The 16989-nt window shown below is 41.6% G+C and overlaps 1 protein-coding gene across 1 annotated transcript in view; it reads left to right on the top strand.

The window, feature by feature from the left end:
* CSMD1 (CUB and Sushi multiple domains 1) overlaps positions 1-16989 on the top strand; it is a 2205021-nt gene that overhangs the window by 1412270 nt on the left and 775762 nt on the right. Inside the window, 1 exon segment of the mRNA XM_068281348.1 lies at positions 1298-1385. Coding sequence (XP_068137449.1) covers positions 1298-1385 — 88 coding nt within the window.

Raw genomic sequence — 16989 nt, 5'->3', positions numbered from 1 at the left:
AAGATGCAAAAAAAAGTTTTCAAAAAGACTTTATAGTTTTTGAGAAAATCGTTGTTAAAATCGGGCGGAATTTCCGCGATTTCCAGGGTAAATTCCGCCTTGGAATGCGGAAATTGGTAGCGGAAAGCGGAATCGGTAATCGGTACATGACGGAATGCGGATTTACCGCGGAATCAGAAATTGGCATTCCGACCATCCCTAATATCCGCGGATATCCGCGGATATCCGGGTCATGCATCAAACTATCCACAGATAGCTATGCGGATTTCTATAGCTATCCGGGATCCGGAATCTGATCCGGATAGCGTAAAAATGGTCGGATATCCGGGTTAACCCGGATATCCGGATTCCGGATGAGCATCACTAATAATGGGTGCTCCATTAATCTCGCCCTGAACCCTGTTGGATCTAGTGGCTTCATAGGACGTGCTCCCTGCACTTTGAGGCTGCCTGTCACAGAGTGAGAAACAAGCATGGGTTCATAGAAACACAGAAATTGGTACAGAATACAGATGATATACACAACATAAATGTTACCGTGACCAATGTATTGCAATTCACAAAAGAGTACTGCAACTTAAAAGAAAGATTGAGGAACAGAACTCTGTTCTTTTTGAGCTTACAATCTAAATGAACATGGAGGAAAAAAAGAAAGGGGGTTAAACATAGGGCCCTGAGTTTTATCTTATTAGATATGTTTTCATCTTTTGCTTAAAATAACTTTTCAACACTTTGCAATTGAAAAAGTATCAAAAGGTAGGTGAAAAAGTTCGGTTAACATTGTTAAAATTAGCTCACTCTAGTGCCCTGTAGCCACTGCTCAATTCCCCTTTGCATGCCGGTATATCAGCTTTCTGTTCCAAGCTTTAAACTGTTTTAGCACTATACTGTATATCTGTACTCAGTCAAAACATTGTCAAAACATTGTCAGCAAAACATTTTGCATTTCATTAGCATTTTTTTTTAAATCGCTCCCATTCACTGTCATTAAAATTGCAGTAAAAATCACAGATTAATCGCCACTATTTTCACGTACACGATCACCAAATCGCTGCAATTTTTCCGTGATTTTTACAGCGATTTTAATGAAAGTGAATGGGAGCGATTTTAAAAAATGCTAATCAATCACAAAATGCTCAGAAAAGTGCTTTTAGTGTAAATGGGCCCTTACTATAGTTTTCTCTACCAGCTGACTTCCTGAGAACAATGTTTAACAATGATATTTCTCTCAGCAGCTATACAAATAGGTTACAAGTGTAATTGCAAACTAATTTTTTTTTTTTTTTTTTTTTTACAGTAAGTCAGGGGGGTATACCAACAGGAACAGATATTTGTCCTGATCCGGGGATCCCTGAAAATGGAAAAAGGACTGGATACGATTTTAGGTAAGTACTTTTGCAATAAAGACACTTATTTGCCTATTGAACCACTATTGAATTTAATTAATATGGATTTTTTTTCATTATAAGAAAGAAAAAAGAAAATAGTAGCCATAGGTTTTACACTAAAAAATACAATACACATTCTAATTATCTAAATTGCATTTAGTCCATACTAGTCCCACCCAACATAAATGGGTGTTAAAAACAAGGAACACCAAGAGCCCCAATAGTGCAATATGTACTGGTAAATGGTTACTAGATAGAGTAAATATTAATACTCACAAACCAGTTACCATTAGGCAACCACTGTAAAGGCAGGTGGGGAGATTTTCCTGACCCCACTCAGGAATGAGAAGTCACTCTCTGTAGATGAGAAAAAGGTGGTTCAACCCTCCACCCAGGGTGGACTCAATATTATGCTGGAGAACAGAGGCACCAAAGGGATAAAAGGAAGCTAAATGAGCTTAAAAACCAAATTCTTGGTAAATAGAGGAGGTAGTAGTGCACTTACTTCCTCCAAGTAGACACACAACGATTGTAGAAAAGACAGTCAATATATTTTATTTATGAACTCCAAATATGCAATGCATTTCGCAGGTTTGAGCCCGCTTCATCAGGCAATAACAATGGAGCAATAGCATATGTGGTCAGTAGAAGAGCCAGGCACATCTGTGACAGAGGTCCTCCTTTTACGTCAACAAAAACCCACTCCAAATGAATGTAAAAAACAGGACAACGAGAGCCAAATATAGTGTAGTAAATCTTAACAAATGATAAATGTTTAGAGTAAATGCAGTATACTCACATACCACAAAGGTAACCACTGTAACAGCAGAGTAAACCTGTCCCCACTCAGAATTAAGAAGTTGCTCTCTGTAGATCTGGAAAGAAAGGAGTAACACCCCTCCACCAAGGGTGGACTCAGATATTGGATGAAGGGAACAGAGGCGCTGAAAGAATAAAATCCACAATTTTTTTAAAAAAACCTAAATAAAGAGGAGGTAGTGGTGGATTTACCTCCTCAAGCAGACAAACAAACTGTTGATTTCAACAGTAAAAAGTTTAAAATTGACAGTTTGTTTGTCTGCTTGAGGAGGTAAGTTCACCACTAGTTCATCTTTATTTGTTCCCTTCATACACCACCCCAAATGAACCCACTCCATAGAGATACAATTTTCAGTTTTGTGATGTTTACAAAATAACTTTCCAGCACTGTGCAATTGAAAAAGTAACAAAAAGTAGGTGAAAAAATACTTCTAAAATTGTTCTGAGTAGTTTGTTGCTTGTTGGTGGCTTGAAGGGCATTTTACTGAAAAAGTTACAAATCACCTAGGAGAAAACATAGAAGAAAAAGGGAATTGAATTGGGCCCAATATCTCCTGTGAGAAAACTCTGGGGAAACTGTTACTCTGGGTCAGGGTGTGTCTGAATGAGATATGCTATAGTTGAAGTCCCTTTCTAATATTAACTGATTATTATCCTGGCCAATGTGGCCATATTAAAGGACAGCAGTCCTTTTTTCAAAATAAGAGATACACTTTAATAAAGCTAAATGAAAATTCTAAACATTTTCTCACCCAATCCAAAATTAAAGAGTTCCACTTCCACGAATAAACATTATTTTAAACAAGCAATGACATAAAAACAAATATTTAGGACAAATGTTTTTGCACCTTTTGATGAAAGAAAGGATTTATAAACCAAGAGGATTGGGGTGAGTTTCAGGTCACTTACAGTATATCAATAATTATTCAAACAGCAATTTGTGTGATCCACTTAGGCTGACAATTCACGGTTCCAGAGTGCTTTAAATTATGAACTGATCAAAGCAAATTATAATTTGCATAATCACCAAAATATGTAAATTTGGATTTACCCAGTTGTGCCTGATTTAAGAATCCAAACATTTATTTATATTAATATGCATGCTTCTTTATTCTGTAACCACTTATTTTGTAAAAAAAAAATAACTTTATGATAGCTATTATATTATGGAAGCCATAAACAGTTTTTTAGAACTGACAGATCTCAGAAATAAAAAAATAAAAAAATGATTAACTATGCATGAGATAATTCATTCTTGAATTTGAAATGGCCCCTTATTTGTTCTCTGCTCTTCTCCTACAACTTGACCCGAGCAAATTCTGGATTGTTAGAATCCCCAGAGCCCTGCAACACCCTGCAATTCTGACTTTTCCCAGGACATTAACCTGAAGATACAGCATGACAAATGCTGGATGCAGTGCTGGCTGCTGCTAGGCCTCTTTCTGCATTGCCAGGTATGTCAATTACAGTACACCTACAGTATATGCCGACATCTCCACTCTGACACTAGCAAGGCACAGAGACCTGAGACATATCATGCAAGCATTGACTGAAGCTAATGTTAAGTACAAATGAAGCGTCCCCTTTTCCCTGCCTTTCTAGTATAATAACAGGGCATTTGTTTGCAAGTCTTTCTTTAAGGCCCTTAAAGCCTTAGATTCTAAGGCTTAGAACTGTGGTTCTAAGTGGTGGTAAATGTGGTTTTCATTTAACCCCTCAGGAAATTAGAACCTTACAGATCCTGGACGGAGGTCCCGTCCCAACAAAGGTGCACATCAGGTAGGCCACAGGCCCCTTTTTTATCCTCCTCAGAGTGATGTATTTTGCCCATGTTTGAGGACTGCAATCCTGGTTTTGTTTGCTGTTTCTGCTCCCCTTCCCTTTTGGTTTTGCTAAAAAGGGCAAAACCACAAGTTACAATATGAGTTAATTAACTGAGAAAGACTGTAAATGAGAACCTGGAATAAACTTCCAGAAATAGAAACCAAAAAACAGGTTTTTTGTTTTTGTGGGTTGTTTTTTTTTTTAGAACAATACCCTTTGTTTTTAAACCACAATGTGTATCACTGGTTGCTGTATGTATGATTTTTGTGTGCTAAAAATGACATTGGCTGTTTGCAGCAGAAAACTAGTACAATTCTTTAATTCCCATCCCCTATTATGAGTGACACAATCACACTTTATGTTCATAGTTTTCAAAAGACAGTTGTGCACATTAGATGCATGCGCAGGGACAATCTGCTGAAATGTTGTATTATTAATATACACAAAAAGTGGTCAAAACATATGCTCCTCCTGTTTATGGAGAGGAAAGGGAGGAAGTGAGCGTAACAGTTACTAGCAATGGCCATTTTCCTGCTTAGTTGAATGTGAAAATATTAATAAAGCTTTTCCTCTACTCTACTTTTTATCAACTTTAAAACAGATCAATTCAGCTAATTATTTTCTTTCTTGTAAAGCCCAATTAGAAAAATGCCTATTGTGGGCTATGCTTAAATGCAACAAAGCATCTATCTTCATTCTCAGAAATGGAACGGCTCAGCTTTTATTGTGACTGACCAGGCTAAAACCTCATAACCCTATAATTACTTCTGCAGCTGTAGTTAAAAAACAGCATAACCATAAATAGAATCCTCTATAGCCTTTTTCTGATTCCTATACATAGTTTGTCACCATGAAACTTATCAGATGAATACTATCCATCTTCACCTCTAAAAGTGCAATCTTGTGTCTATATTTGCCTCTTGTGCATTCATTTGCATAATATCCTCATGCATAGGGCTGACTGCTCTCCCTAAATTGTCTGATGATTTTGTATTAGGCGCCATTAAAATGCTGACACTAATGCAGACAGTAATTATGGAGGGGCAGAGGGTGTTTTGGAAAAATACTGAGGAAGACTGCTGTATATTTGCACATACGTTTTTCTTACCTCTGAGCAGATAATAAAACAGGAGTATAGGATAATATACTGTGTGTGTGTGTGTGTGTGTGTGTGTGTGTGCGTGCGTGCGTGCGTGCGTGCGTGTGCGTGTGTGTGTGTGTTGTAATGTGTGTGTTTGTGTGTGTGTTTTAGCTTTAGATATGTTGCATTTACCCTATTCAAGATATAAGTGTACAGGGGTGAATTAACTTTTCAGATATATGAAAAGGTCACTACATAATTTACCTGTATTGTACATCATTTGTGTGTTGCTGCATGTATATCATTCATCATTTGGTGTCACTATCAGCCAGCAAGAAATGTTACATACAGCTAATGGAAGGGTCCACAGTATATTTTATCAAATTGCTTTAGGTTATCCTCAGGATTAAAAAGATACTTTTTCTACACGAAATCATCTCCTGAGTTCCCAGGGGACCTTCATAATTTCTAGTTATAATATTTATAATTATTGGGATAGCTATACATGTCAGATGAAGTCAAAAGCATATAAGACTAAGGGCATAATTCCCTAATATCTACGTAGTTGATAGTAAGGTATGTGAAAATTAATCTCAAACTTAGTTAAACTGTCAGGGCTGGTGCAAACCAAGAGTGCTTCTGAGCACATTTAAAAACGCTAGCGCTTTGAAAAGAGCTTGGCTAATGTATCTGAATAGGATGGATCACACCAGAGCGATGTGGTTTTCTCCCAAACTCAAACGAGGATCCTACAGCATTTCTACGTTTTTCTGAGGCGATCCAGCCTCAATGTTAATTATAGAAAAGTGGAAAATCACTCTGAAAAGCACTGGAACAGATGAATTTTCCAAGTGTTTTTTACAGAAACTTTACAGTTCCAGCTCTGCTGTAACAAAAATAAAAAACGCTACTCCAAAAACGCTCCACTAATCGCTAGGCATGATTAGAAAATCGCTAGGCACATGCCTAGAATCGCTCTGAAAAATCACTTCAAAAAGCTCTGAGTGTTTGTGATTACGCTAGCAATTGTTGGTGTGCTCTGGCCCTAAGGGCCCTTTTCTACTAGCAGTCGCTAGCGTTCACGCTGAACGCTAGCGGTTGCTGAATCGCAATTACCGGCGATTCCCCGACGTTTGAGGCCGTGATTTTGCTATGCTATGCACTTCATAGCAAAATCGCGGCAAATATCGCTCCGCCGCGCGTTCGCGTTCCCGTAAAAAACGAATTGCGGTAGTGGAAATTACCTACCGCGATTCCTATGTTAAAAAGCAAACCGTAGAGATTGTAAAATCGCTAGCGGTTTGCGTCTTTGTGATTCAGCCAGCGCAAACGCGCTGGTGGAAAAGGGCCCTAAGTCTGTATTTTACATCCTAATTTACTAAAAGGAGGAAGGGGGCAGTGCTGGATGATGATTAACAGGTTGCAGCCCTGGCTGCATTTGTGGCAGCATGCAGGAAAAGAATGCAAGGCTTTGTGACTCCACTTGCGGTAGCACTTCCTGTGCCTCAGTTCTGCAGTGCATTTTATCTGTTCAGGATATGCTTTTTGCATCCCCATTGAGAATTTCATGAATGTTACACTGCAGTCTGTTAGCACTCATCTTAAAGGACAACTGAAGCCAGAGTAATATGGAGGCTGCCGTATTTATTTGCTTTAAATTAATGCCAGTTGCCTGGCTGACAGGCTGATCCTCTGCCTCTAATTACTTTAGCCATAGACCCTGAACAAGCATAGGCAGATCAGATGTTTTGACATTATTGCCAGATCTGAAAAGCTGCATGCTTGTTTTCGGTATGATTTAGATACTACTGTAGCCATACAGACCAGTAGGGCTGCCAGGCAACTAGTATTGTTTAAAAGGAAATAAATGTGGCAGACTCTATATCCCTCTCACTTCAGTTGTCCTTTTTCTAAACTGCTACATCCTGCCACCTACATTTGGCTGCCGCACATCCCCATCCTCTAGACGTCCCTTGGTTACAAATAAATAAATAATAATGTAATGTATGATGAATAAACTAATATAGTTGGCACACATATATATACATATATATATATATATATATATATATATATATATATATATATATATATATATATATATTTACAGAGGGGCTGCAGCACACAACAGGAAAACAGTGACAGGGGCTCTTGGTTACGCTTTAACGCGCTTAAGCTCACCAACTGCGCCAAAGTGTCCCCGATCTGGTGAGTCCTACTCTACCATGCAAAATGCCCGTTTTTATAAGCAGTCTAGTGGGAACTAAACCAAAAACCCAAGAGTCAACTAAATGGGAAAAAAGGAAATTAAAAACACCTTACCTTTCACTAGCTACCAAATGAACTCTCTGAACATGTGCAATGCACTCATTTATATGCTTAACTGTGCTAGAGGTGGGTGTGGTTATGCAGGCTTACAGGGGAAAATTATAAATAAATACCAAGGGGTAAGCAGCACAAACCAAATATGTATATATATATATATACATACTTTATATATTAGTATTATTTTGTGTACATGTTATTGGTTAGGTTAACAGCAAGTATTCACAATCATCTAGCTTTATCTGCAAATAAGGTGTTAACCACTTAAGGACCAGATGCTTACACCCCCCCTAGTGACCAGGCTATTTGTTACGGTTCAGCACACTGCAGCTTTAACAGGGTGCTGCACAGCCATACAACATTGTACACAAATTAATCTCCCCCCCCTTTTCTGCCCACCAACAGAGCTTTATTTTGGTGGGCTCTGATCGCGCGTGTGGTTTTTTTTTTTAAACTATTAAGTTATTTGTAATTTTATTTTGAATAAAAATTGCTGTTTTTTTATTTATTTTTAACCTCCTTCCCTTCCTCCCCCGAGAGCCAATCAGGGCGAGCAGCCCTCATAAGCATCAGCCTATGAGAGGGGATCATGTAGTGAGCCACTCCAGGGGACAGCCAAGTGACAGGGCTGTCCCCAGTACAACGCTACACTAGATTGAAGCGTTGTACTGGGGACAGCCCTGTCCCCAGTACAACCGCAAAGAAAGGCGTGGTTTTTTTTTTATAGTCTACTCACAACGATCGCAACTGGAATCCACGCGCATGATCCCCACTTGACACCTTTATGCATTAGGTGGTCCGGGGGAACCACTCTGTTACCGCCAATTGGCATTGAGTGGCTAAAGTCATAGAATGGTTAAAGAATCAAAATGTATAGCTGTCATTCTCATAAATAGATAGCATAGATAACCTTTTGCATGGCACATCTAATTTTTATTTCCTTCCACTTATTATAGTAGTAGTAAAGAAATCATTTTTTTTCATGGAAATAGTAAGTAATACCTGGGAAACTTTGCCTTTAGCCCACTACATACACACTTTATAAACACTTTTCGGGGTATAGTAGACGTAGTACATATTATATTGGTGATTATTCGAGGAAATGTTGAATATATTTAATTTCTACAATCTAATCCATCATCATTGTTAGAATAAGAATGGTACATGTGACTCATCCATGCATCACGTGTACAACTACATGGCTTGTTCCTGTTTGGATATTGCAGTTGTCATGTGTTTTATAAAAGTAAAATGCTATTGTGATGCTTTTAGCACACAGGAAAAAAAACCAACAATTTAATTCCATAAGAAAATTACATCTCTAGCTCTTAGAAAATAAAGCCAGAGAACAGGATAACAATGCCAGTTTACATCATGGATTCCATGTGAGCAAGCATTGTGATGCATGCTGTTGTGTGGTTTGTGTCACAGCTACACGAGATACATAAATAAACCATTGGAAAGTAATTTTTATTGAACTGTGGTCAATCAATCAAACAAAATAATGTGTATGAAGTCCATCACCATGACTGAAATATGTTACATAGCAGTTTAAGTACAAAGCAGGTCTCAGTATTCTTAAAATTATACACCCATTTCCCCATATTCATTTAGCGACCTGTTAAAAATCCTTTCAAATCTACCTTAAGTTTAAGCAAAACTAGCATCTGATTTTATACTCCCCAAAAGATATTTGTTGTTCTGTAAGTAAGTAAGTAGCAAGTCATTTTAGTTTTATCTTGCTTGTCTGCTATTTCTAGTCAAAGGAATCAGACAAGCATTGCCATACAATATCCCAATACTGAGCTATCCTGAGCAGAGAGTGCAATGAATGCACTTATTGGAACTTACTTTTCCAGCAGTATCACTAGTATCATAAGAGTTACATGGATCAGTGTTAGGTTTCAAATCTGTGCTAGGGTAAAGGTTAAGATTTGGTTAACTGTTAGTGTTAAGTAAAGTGTTGGGTAGTGTTAAAGGGAAGGTCCAAGCGAAAAAAAAAAATGAGATTCACTTACCTGGAGCTTCTACCAGCCCCATGTAGCCATCCTGTGCCCTTGTAGCTCCAGTCCCCCGCTGGCAGCTTTCTGACCTCGGAGGTCAGGGCCACATTGCATACATTTTTACGCATTCCAGCTAGTGCAGGAACAAAACTTTACGCGTTTCACCACTAACGCGTAAAAATGTATGTGTTAATGTTCCTGCAATAGCGGGAATGTGTAAAAATGTACGCAATTCGGCCCTGACCTCCGAGGTCAGAAAGCTGCCAGCGGGGGACTGGAGCAGCAGTGAGTGACTACGAGGGCACAGGATGGCTGCATGGGGCTGGTAGAAGCCCCAGGTAAGTCAATCTCAATTTTTGTTTTTGCTTGGACCTTCCCTTTAAGGTAAACAATAGATCTATCATATGTTGATGATTGACACCGTCCAACACTATCCAATCTTATTGATTGGAAGGTCAGTCCTTCACTAAACTGTATTGTTAATGGGCACCTTAAATCAGAAATCCAGTGTAATTAGTGTCAGGGACCCTAGCTATCTATGGTATAATGAATTACAATAGGCACAATTCTATTTACTCACCCGCTTTGCCCTTTGCTATGCCATATAAGGCCCTGCCCCATTACGGAAAAAACCTATGGCATATTTTCTGAAGGGTGGGTCACCTCCTCCCCAGCCCAACCTCCAGCTCTGTAGTCATGGTGTAATTGCACAATATTCCTCTTCATCATGCTGTGACCACAGAACTGGGGACAGGCTACAGACCTGGAGGCTGGGCTGTGGGGAAGGTACACCAGCCTCCAGATAAAAATGCCATGGGGTTATTCCTTAATGGGGGTCGGTCCTTCACATTATATGGTTAACATAGGTGGAGCAGGTGAATAAATAGAATTGACGCTATCCTAATTCATTATAACTTAGAGAGTTAGTGGATTTCTGCTTGAAAGGACCACTATTGCGAAAAATTATAACATTTAAAACATGTGAGCACATACAAATAAAAAGTATATTTCTTCCAGAGTAAAATGAGCTATAGGTAACTTTTCTCCTATGTTGCTGTCACTTGCAGTAGGTAGTAAAGAGCAGACAGAAATGACAGTTTTTTGACTAGTCCATTCTTCATGGAGTTTTCTCAGTATTTAATGTATTCTTTACAAAAGCACTACTACTTTCTACTGCCTACTGTACGTAGCAACATCATAGTAGAAAAGTAATTGATAGCACATTTTACTCTGAGAGAAATGTACTTTTTATTTGTGTTTTTATGTATTTGAAATTTTACAATTTTTCTTGATAGTGATTCCTTTGAGGTAATGCATTTAAAAAGAGCCTGAAAGAACTTCCAGGAGTGACAGTTCTCTATGTTGGAAGTACAATATATTTAAAGATCACTGTGACCCTGCACTAGCACAATTTATACACACATTTCTACCTAAGTTACTCAGCACAGCAGCAATCATGAATGCTGAAGCTGACAGTTCTTCTCACAGTACTAGGTGCAGTGTACAGCTAACAGCAAACAAGCTGAAGGACTACAGATACCTTTCTGCAACTTATAACTGCAGTGCACACAGTTCTAACCTATACACAATTTTTTTTAGAGAAGCTCACTGTAAACAAAGAACAATTTTAGAGGCACCCAATGTAATAAAACTCTTAAAAACAGTTGAAATAGGAGAGTTAGTGGTGGTCTTACCTCGCCTGAAAAAAACAGCTAGTAAGACTGGTATGATAAACTGCATTAAGCATTATAATGGACAAAACATTTATTGGGACTTTGCCCACTTCATCACTTCAACAGTGCCTAGCTATCAATTAGAGCAAGCAAGCTTAAAGTGAACCAGAGACTAAGCACCCTCATGTATTTTACCATATACTGTATATCAGTGGGAACATTAGAGAAAACAACTACCCTGCTCTCTGCTTCATTCTTGACTGTTCAGCTTGCTTCTTATCAGCCCTGATAAAATCCCTGACTGAGCATTCAGTCTGGCTTTGCTCAGCAATCATTATAGCTGAGTCTGTCTTCTCTGATGTCTTTTCAAGCCCAAGCCTGCCCCCTTCTGGATCTGCTCAGGAATCGTTATAGCTGAGTCATTATAGCAAAGTCAGACTGAATGCTCAGTTGGGGATTTTATCAGGGTTGTTAATAAGCAAGCTGAACAGTGAAGAATGAAACCGAGACAGGCGCGGACTGGGGTGGGGGGCGTTTTCCCCCCGGGCCGCCTCCTCTTATAACAATCAGGGCCGGGTGTACCGACAAAATAACCTACCCGTCAAATCAGCCTACATTCACCAGCTTGATCCGTAGCTGTGCAAAGGTGAATAAAAAAATAAAGTCACAATGTGCAGCACCGCCATTTCTAAACACAGCCTTCCACATTCAGCTGCGGGGTTGAATTATTCCGCCCACGAGAAGACCCATTGGCACTTTCCTGGGTGCTAGCTCCACCTCCTAAGCCTAAGGAATAACAGGCTCTGCCTCCCTCATGTCTGCCTGCATCCAGGGAGCTGTCACTCTAGTGAAGCCTGCCCAGCTGTCAGCCTGGGGAAAGAGGGTCAGCCCCCGGCACATGGAGACTGGCGAAGAGCTGGGCTGCGAGGCTGGAGGCTCTGACTTTGCAACTGCTGCCTGGCACACTAGCAGTCCTAATACTGATTACCACCAGAGAGAGGTAGGTCCAGGTCACCTATTCTCTGATGTTTTCCACTATGCCACTTCCTAGCACTGTCACCAAGTGACCCCCACTGCCTGCACTGTCACCCACACTGCCAATCTATCACCCAGCCATTCCCTTTGCCTGTACTGCTATTTCCACTGCCTGCACTGTCAATCACCCAGCTACCCCCACTGCCTGCACTGTGAGTCACCCAGCCACCTCCCACTACCTGCAACATTTGTCACCCAGCCACCCCCACTGCCTGCATTGTCACCCAGCCACCCCCACTACCTGTCGCTACTTACACGGTCACCCCCAGAACCTATCACAACCCGCACTATCACCTAGCCCTCCACACGCACTACCGGTCACTCCCTGCACTGTCATCCAGCCACGCCCCAGTACCATTCACTACCTGCACTGTCACCCAGTCTCCCCTCCCCCCCACACTACCTGTCACTTCCTGCACTGTCATCCAGCCACCCCTCAGGTACCCGTCACTACCTGCACTGTCATAAGTCACCCCCCACTCCCTGTCACCACCTGAACCGTCACCCAGTCACCACCCACTATCTGCACTACCCGCACTGTTACTCAGCCACCCCCAATATCTGGTACCCGGCAGCCCCCCTCCACTACTCTTCGCTTCCTCCAATGTCACCCAGCCAACACTCACTATCTAGCACTCAGCCACCATCCACTACCCGTCGCACCCCGCACTGTCACCCAGCCACCACCCTCACCCAGCCACCCACCCACACTACCAGTCGCTACCCACACTGTCACCTAGTCACTATCCACTAACTGGGCTGTCATCTAGCCACCACCCACTACCTGCACTTATCTGTCACCCAGCTACCACCCACTATCAGTCACTATTCGCGCTGTCACCCAGCCACCATCCACTACCTGTGCTGTCACCTAGCCACCACCTACTACCTGCACTTATCTGTCACCGAGCCACCAGCTACTACCCACACATCTGTCACCCAGCCACCACACATTACCCGTCACTACTCGCACTGTATGTCACATAGCCACCCCCTTTACCATCGCTAGCTGCACTGTTACTCAGCCACCATCCACTTACTATCAATACCCACACTAATTGTCACCCAGTCACCACCCACTACCTGTTGCTACCTGCTACCCACTATCTACCACTACATGCACTGCCATCCAGCCATCTGCCACTACCTGGACTGCCATTCAGCCACTGCCCTCTTCCTGTCCCTACCCACCACCCACTATCTGCCATTACCTGTCACTATTTATCACCACCCACTTCCTGCTACTAGCCTCCTACTATCTGTTACCCACTACCTGTCACTACCCTCCATCCACTATCTCCCACTACCTGCCACCTACTATGTGCCGCTACCTCTACCTGTGACTCATCCACTACCCCCTACAAGTCACTTTGCACTATCTGTAGGGGAAATGTTTGCTGCATTCCATGTGTCGGAAGTAACTTTGGCTGCATTTCGTGTATCGGAAGTAATTTCATGTGTGGAAGGTAGTTTTTGCTGAATTTTGTGTGTTGAGGTGATGTTTGCTGCATGTCATGTGTCAGAGGTTTCGTTTTCCGCATTTTATGTGTCGGAGGTCACTTTGGCTGCACTTTATGTGTCAGAGGTAATATTTTCTGTATTCCGTGTGTTGGAGGTAACATTTGCAGTTTTGCATGTATCGGAGGTAACATTTCCTACATTCTCAGGGCTTGATTCACAAAGCGGTGCAAACTTTTTAGCACGGGTGTGCTAAACAGTTAGCACGTGAAGTGCTGTTCGCGGACTTTTGCGCACGCAAAGTGCCGCGATTCACACGATCACGGACCTTTGCGCGCGCAAAAGTCTTCAAAAAGCACTTCACGTGCTAACTGTTTAGCACACCCGTGCTAAAAAGTTTGCACCGCTTTGTGAATCAAGCCCTATGTGTTGGAGGTAAAGTTTGTTGCATTTATTATTTACTTTGGGGTTATTGTTGCAGCCTTTGGCATTTTTGGGGCTCGTGATTACTAAATGGTATGCTAGCACATGAACCAGAAGAAACATGACAGGAAAATGTGTATATTTCTCTGGTCACTTTATTAGGTGCGTCTTGATAGTACTGAGTTTGACGCCTTTCTGCTTACAAAACTGCATTCATACTTCCTGGCATTCCTCAGAGATTTTGGTCTATACTGACATGATAGCATCATGCAGTTTCTGCAGATTTATCATCTGCACACCCATGATGAGAATCTCCCGTTCCACCACATCATAGGGGACACGCTGCTTTCATATGCATGTTTTTTTTTTCTTGTTTTTTTTTGGGAGGGGGGGAGATATTTTTTGCAGAGTGTTGGGGTTGCAGGGAAGCAGGAAATTTAGGCACTGGAGATGCTGGAGAAGTTTGTGCATTACAATAGGCCTCCATGTTAATAGTCTCGATTCCCATCTATAACAGGACATTTTGGTAGCAGAGGCACTCTCTATAAAACAGTGGCAGTAAATAGCCAGCAGTGCTCATAGTCACAGTTTTATAGGCACCTGCTATTTTTTTTTTACAGAAAGTAAATGGAAGAGAAAAGCCCTCCTATAGTGCATTAACTTCCTTTAAAGTCAGGCGGTATGGTGGGTGTGTCCGGTAGTGACACATGACACCTACGTGACTCGGGCATGCCCCCCCGCAGCTCCTGACTTTCACACTGGAGTGTTCAACCAGTGGTCCCAGTGGTCCCAGGTCCTGGCCAGACCTTGGGAAGGAGGATGATACGTGGGCAGCCTCGTACACACAATTTTACCCTTTCATTGTGTAAAATTGTATCATTGTGATGTAAATGTAATTTGTGTTGCAATTAAAGGAAGGCAATGCACTATAGGAGCGCTTTTCTCTTCTATTTACTTCCTGCAGCATACCTGGAATTACCCAGTGGAGAGGCTGCACCATAGTGAACAAAATTAAAGGGATATTACCCTCGTAAAATCTGCTTACTGCTAAGGGTCTCCCAGCAGCAGCACAGGATACATTTTCTTCGCGTATATATTTTTTTTTTACAGACACCTTCAGCACCCAAATTTACCAATGTACCCAATAATCGCAGCTTTACACGAGAGCCTATGGCAACACCCCTAACTTTTCCAGCTACAAGTAGCAGTGGAGGACAACAGTGAACAAAAGATAGAGGAGAGGAGTAGTACTCCGGAGGTTTGCTACATGGTAGCTAAACTTTGGGCTTTGGTGCAGGGCAGTGGAATCGGAGCAATTTTGGGTACCGGGTGTCGGAGCTGGAGTCAATGGTTTCATAAACTGAGGAGTCAGGAGTCTGATGAATTTTGTACCAAAGCCTTAGTAAGTATTAAACTAAGGAGTTGGAGCCATTTTGGGTACCTGGAGTCGGAGTTGGTGGTTTCATAAACTAAGGAGTCGGTGTCGGATGATTTTTGACCGACTCTACAGCCCTGCTTTGGTGGGTGGTTAGTGTTAGGCATATATGGGGGGTGGTTATTGGTAGGTGGAGGATTGTTAGTGTTAGAGGTAGGAGCAGAGAGGTTAGTGTTAGGCATATATAGGGGGTGGTTAGTGGTAGGTGGAGGGTGGTTAGTGTTAGAAGTAGGAGAAGAGAGGTTAGTGTTAGGTATATATAGGTGGTGGTTAGTGGTAGGTGTTGGTGGAGGGTGGTTAGGAGTAGGAGCAGAGAGGTTAGTGTTAGGCATAGATAGTGGAGGGTTCAAGTGAGAATTAGGTTACAGAAATATTGGTAAAATTACAGATATTCTAGTAATGGTAATTGGGTGGCAAAAGCTTAAATTTCATGTACACGAGTGCATGGTGCAGCAGAGGGATCATAGTGGAATATTGAGGGGGTAGGGGCAGGGTAAAAGCTGCATGACTAAGTGAACTCTGGCTGCCCCTGTCACCAAGCTGTGTTTGGTGCACCGTGGAGCAGAAGGGACAAAGTGAAATATTGAGGGGGCAGCAGTGGTTCCAATATGGGAGACGGGGTACATGCTGCATTACTGTTTTACAGAACCATTGATCTATTTGTGCACAGTAAAGTTATGCATTTGGGCTGGAGCTGCCATGAAAGGACCTCTAGGTTGTGTTTTCCCCCCAGGCCAAAAGGTCCCAGTCCTCCCCTGAACAGAGAGCAGGGTAGGTGTTTTCTCTAATGTTCCCACAGATATATATGGTAAAATACATGAGGGTGCTTCATCTCTGGTTCACTTTAAGCACCTCTCCTGGCTGGTTTCTTCAAGAGATCAACACTACTTCTCTTTTTTTAAAACTGTTTTCTGTTTGTTAGATGTTTTATTATGTTGAAAGCCTCCAAAATATGTTTTATTTTTCTTGTGCTGCTCCTAAGTTAGGAAGTGTGCACTATTTGGCTCCTGGTCCTTTTTGTTTCCCAGTTATACCTTGTATTTGAAAATACCTCTCGATTTGATATTACCTCTCAACTATGTGAATCTATAACAGTTTTTTCACGGCACACAATACACCCTATACATTACAGTTGTAAATTGGTCCAACAGATCTAATTACAAGCTATGTTTCTCTGAAGCATACATGTCTCTCCCTCTCACAAACTCCTATCACATAGAGGATGGAGTGATGATAAACCTCTTCTTTCACCAACCTTTATATCTGCCTGTGGTGGGACCTGTTTTTCTGCTGGGGCTTGCTGTGCATCCTGGGGAGCACCAGATGCCCATTCTATGCTTCCTGACAATATTTTGGCACTATACTGCCCCTATGGTTTTCATACAATTATTCAGTGAGAGCCGATCATGTGGTCAATCACTGGGCTTTTCTCACTGGAAACTTTGGCAAGCAAGAAAGGCCCATTTTGTCTTGAGATCGAACCTATGATTCTTGCTCAGTAAAAGTAATCTGGGAACCGCGCCCA

Source organism: Hyperolius riggenbachi, chromosome 4 (assembly GCF_040937935.1).
Source record: "Hyperolius riggenbachi isolate aHypRig1 chromosome 4, aHypRig1.pri, whole genome shotgun sequence".
Lineage (NCBI taxonomy): Eukaryota > Metazoa > Chordata > Amphibia > Anura > Hyperoliidae > Hyperolius > Hyperolius riggenbachi.
The sequence above is the reverse complement of the archived record's forward strand: the minus strand, read 5'-3'. Positions and strand labels throughout refer to the sequence as shown.